This window comes from Zeus faber, assembly GCF_960531495.2.
Source record: "Zeus faber genome assembly, chromosome: 14".
NCBI lineage: Eukaryota > Metazoa > Chordata > Actinopteri > Zeiformes > Zeidae > Zeus > Zeus faber.
Genome location: NC_137200.1, coordinates 21668513 through 21672907, shown reverse-complemented (window position 1 = coordinate 21672907; position 4395 = coordinate 21668513). Strand labels below are relative to the sequence as shown.

The 4395-nt window shown below is 47.6% G+C and overlaps 1 protein-coding gene across 1 annotated transcript in view; it reads left to right on the top strand.

Moving 5' to 3' along the window:
• The window catches only part of gabrr3a (gamma-aminobutyric acid type A receptor subunit rho3a), a gene marked incomplete at both ends in the record, with an annotated part of 7024 nt that extends 3281 nt beyond the window's left edge, over nucleotides 1-3743 (top strand). Inside the window, 6 exons of the mRNA XM_080013123.1 lie at nucleotides 30-253; nucleotides 425-507; nucleotides 1507-1644; nucleotides 2043-2195; nucleotides 2292-2485; nucleotides 3438-3743. Coding sequence (XP_079869249.1) covers nucleotides 30-253; nucleotides 425-507; nucleotides 1507-1644; nucleotides 2043-2195; nucleotides 2292-2485; nucleotides 3438-3743 — 1098 coding nt within the window. The remainder of the gene's footprint in view (nucleotides 1-29; nucleotides 254-424; nucleotides 508-1506; nucleotides 1645-2042; nucleotides 2196-2291; nucleotides 2486-3437) is intronic.
• Nucleotides 3744-4395: the final 652 nt, after the last annotated feature.

The following is a 4395-nucleotide window of genomic DNA, read 5'->3' as shown; positions in this document are numbered from 1 at the left end:
TGGTCTTGAGCACACGTGTGTATTTGTAGGACTTCACCATGACTTTGTACCTGAGGCATTACTGGCAAGACGACCGTCTGGCTTTCCCATCCAGCAGCAACAAGAGTCGCACCTTCGACGCCCGTCTCGTGAAGAAGATCTGGGTCCCCGACGTGTTCTTTGTCCACTCCAAACGCTCCTTTATCCATGACACCACCATGGAGAACATCATGCTGAGGGTTTTCCCCAATGGAAACATCCTCTATAGCGTTAGGTAAAACACATTTCCAAAAAAAAAGGCCCAGCATGGCTTTTTAGCACCCGCACAGGAGATCATCAATGCATATGACAGTGTCGATTGACGACTGTTCCGTAGGGAAAGGACGTCTGCCGCCTGAATGATTGTGATGTTTCTGTGGAAATGTGACTGTGAGCTGTGTTTCAGGATCACTGTGACCGCACTTTGTTCCATGGACTTCAGTAGTTTCCCTCTGGACACTCAGAATTGCTCTCTGGAGCTGGAGAGCTGTGAGTATTGACCGACGAATAACACGGGGTCACCCGTGATGTCCTTTATGAAAGACTTTGAATAACAAAATAAAGGGACTTTATTTTATTCTAATTGAGGGAGGGCTTCGAGCGACATGTTTATCTGCATTCAACTGAATTGAAGTAAAAAAAAAAAAAAAAAAGGAAAACAGTTGACATTGTCATTTGACATTGAGTAAATTACTGGTAATCCACAATCTGCTCGATTTTTGCTCGTTATACATATATTTATTTCAGAGGCAGGATTTACGAGGGATTAATAATCATTTCATTCTGTCCCGCTCTACGTTCGGTGCACTTAAAAAAAAAAAAAAAAAAGTAAGTGATACATTGATTTTTAGAGTCTAAACCCTACTGCATGCAGCGTATAAAAACGCTAAAACACTCTTGGCTTACGGCTGCAAAGTGAAGCGACTGGTTAAGAATCGTCACGTCATTCACAAAAAGAGTCTGAAAATCCGACGACTCTATGCGCAGAGCTATTCTGTCAGGAACTGATGAGTTTGATGAATCAGTGCCGCCCCGCAATTTTGATCTCGCAACACAAGACACACTTTTCCATTATTTATTGAATTTTTAAATGTCGGAATTGGAAACATTTTCTTGGCACCCGGCGAGCTCTCGCGGCGCGCCGGGTGCCAAGCCCGCCGCGGCACGTTTGTTGCAAAACACTGATCTAGACATAGACAACGCCGCGATACGCAGGAGGAGCTTAAGTACATCAGAGGAGCTTAAGTATCATTACATCATATTTAAGCTCCATCCCTATGCATGTTTACACACACACACACACACGCACACACACACACACACACACACACACACACACACACACACACACACACACACACACACACACACACACACACACACACACACAGAGCTTGACCTTAGGAATACCTCCATGGTTCCTCAGGGTAGAGGAACTTCCCCCGTCCCTGTCCCTCATGTCCTGCCCTTCTCCCTCCTCTCTTGAAGATGCGTACAATGAGAACGACCTCATGCTCTACTGGAAGAACGGGAACGACTCGTTGCGGACGGACGAGATCGTCCTCTCCCAGTTTTTCGTGGAGGACTTCCGGCCTTCTTTTGGGCTCGCCTTCTACAGCAGCACCGGTATGTGAGGCTCGGGGCTGGACGTGGCTCCGCGGCTTCAGAGAAACGGTCGGAGGAAAATCCAGTTTCGGAAATGTAGAAACTCCGCTCCGGGACTTTGAGCCCACCGAGCGCTAAACAGTCTGCTAAACAGCTGGATCGGTGCACGGCCGGAGGGGGGGCTTTTAACTTTCTGAACCTGGAACCTTCGAATTTTGCCATTTTCGAGGAAACACTTTGAAGGGATATTATGACAACTATTCATTATGTTTTTCATTAAGTCTCGCTTCCCAAACATTTTGCACTGCGGTTGTACATCAAATATTTGTCGGACGCCGACTGAAAGCACATTTTAGATGAGAGGCTATTCTAATTGTGTCATTGTGCTGTGTTTCTATTTCATTTCGTTCCTCTTTTAGGGTGGTACAATCGGCTCTACATCAACTTCATCCTCAGGAGGCACATCTTCTTCTTCATGCTTCAGACCTATTTCCCCACCATGCTGATGGTGATGCTATCCTGGGTGTCCTTCTGGATAGACAGGAGGGCCGTGCCCGCCCGAGTGTCCCTGGGTAGGCTGCTGTTCCACTTCTCCCTACGAAGGCGCCGGTATAATTACTCAAGCTCGGCCCTGTCCCTGACGCGCGCCGGCTTTTGCCTCCATCCAGGTATCACCACGGTTCTGACCATGTCCACCATCATCACGGGAGTGTCAGCCTCCATGCCTCAGGTGTCGTACGTCAAGGCCGTAGACATCTACCTGTGGGCCAGCTTCCTCTTTGTCTTCCTGACCGTCATCGAGTACGCCGCCGTCAACTATTTTACCACCGTGGAGGAGATGAAGAAGCTAAAAAGGGCGAAGGTGATTCACGCTGAGTCCTTTTCAGTGCCCCGACGTGTTATTTAAAGTGGTAATCCGCGAGATTGTTTTCTTTGAAATAAATCCCGTATGCGGCACTTTACAATAAACAGTCATTCAACATATTCAAGTTATGCATGCGCTTTATGCTATACATATACAGTATATTTGCGTATGCATATGCACATACGGTGGCGAGGTCCGCCTTTCCCGCCAAAAATGCACTGATCAGGCACGTGGATCTGATCAGGAAACTGTTGATATGGATGAACGTTCACAAGAAATGACCGCACAGCTGGATAATAAAATGTCCCCACCAACCTCAATTGATCCAGAAAAACAAGAAGCAAATCAGCTGATGAGAGGTAGGAGTTCTGGCACTTGTAGTACCACCCGACGCAGATGATTTTATGGATTACCACTTTAAACCACATTCAAATTACATGACCGCTCTAATACAGCGTATGGAAAATGCCGCACCGTGCAAGATTCTCTAGTTTGTTTACAGGGTAAGTAAACAACCTTAGATCACAAAAGATTTCTCAATTTATCTTCCCTTGTTGTCAGCACTCAAATGCAAGCGCTGCCAGTGCAGAAGTAGAATTCTAACTGATTAAACAAAAGGCTAACGCTATATATAATGAATCTGCAATACAACTGAAAAGAACTGACTCTCGTTGAGCTTTCAGAGGGAACAGAGTTGAACTTTTCATCGCGACAATTAGTGGTAGAATACCTTCAGAGTGAAACGTGTTCTGTTGGAGCCGCCTCTCTGCCTGGATCTGATGAATTGGATGAATAAGTGCCGCCCTGCAGTTTTGATCTTGCAACAACAGGGGGTTCATCTCCCCTTAGCTCCTCTAGAGAATCTCACACGGTGCTGCTTTTAAAGAATCGTCACTTGGAGGTCCCTCCGTTTAAATCCGCCCCTCCCTCTCCCCCCTCCCGCCGGCAGGTCCCCGCCTCCTTCGATCCCAGTCAGGCCATGGCCTTCGACGGCTGTTTCCACGACAACGAGATGGACCTGGCCTCCATCCCGGAGGCGGCCAGCACGCCCAACACGGAGCGGGCCACCCACTCGCGGAACTCCACGGCGGAGTCGGCGCCCACCGAGGGCACGCGGCTGCGGCGCCGGAACACCTTCGTGCAGAACGTCTCCTTCATCATGAGCAACAGCTACATGATCGACACGTACTCCAGGATGGCGTTCCCCATGGCCTACCTGCTGTTCAACGTCATCTACTGGAGCCTGTACGCCTAGAGGGCCGCTCCTTTGTGATTCGCGGCGTGCATGCGCCGACGCTTTTTGACCCGTTGATCTTTTGTTCTTTTTTTTTTTTCTCGACAAAAGAAAGCTCCCGAAAAAGCGCCGTCGCCCTCTGTAAAACTCACGATACTTCTCTGTCTTACGCTGTAAATAATCATCCGTCCCCTTCGAATACCATGAGTGACAGTGCGACCTTAAACTTTTAAGTTCTAAAACTAAGAATGCTAAGTTGGGCGGGGAGACAACTTGCTATTTTTAGCTGATCTGCCTTAAAATTTGATGGCAGCTCTGTCACTTTTTTTTTTCTTCCCTTTCAGCTCAAGCGACAATGTTGTTGTTGTTTTTTTTTACAGTGTAAAAAATATATTTCTATTTTTGGCAGTGTCTACCACTGTGCATTACCAATAGACTAGTCGAAAGTACTGCATAACACGGTTTCAAAAGCTTAATTATTGTGTGCTTTGGCTGTTTGTGTGTGTGTGTGTGTGAGTGTGTGTGCATGTGTGTGTTTGTGTGTGCGTGTGTGCTTGTGTGTGTGTGTGTGTGTGTGTGCGCTTCTGTGTGTGTGCGTGCTTCTGTGTGTGCGTGTGAGTGTGTGTGTGTGTGTGTGTGTGTGTGTGCGTGCGTGCGGGTGTGCGTGCGGGTG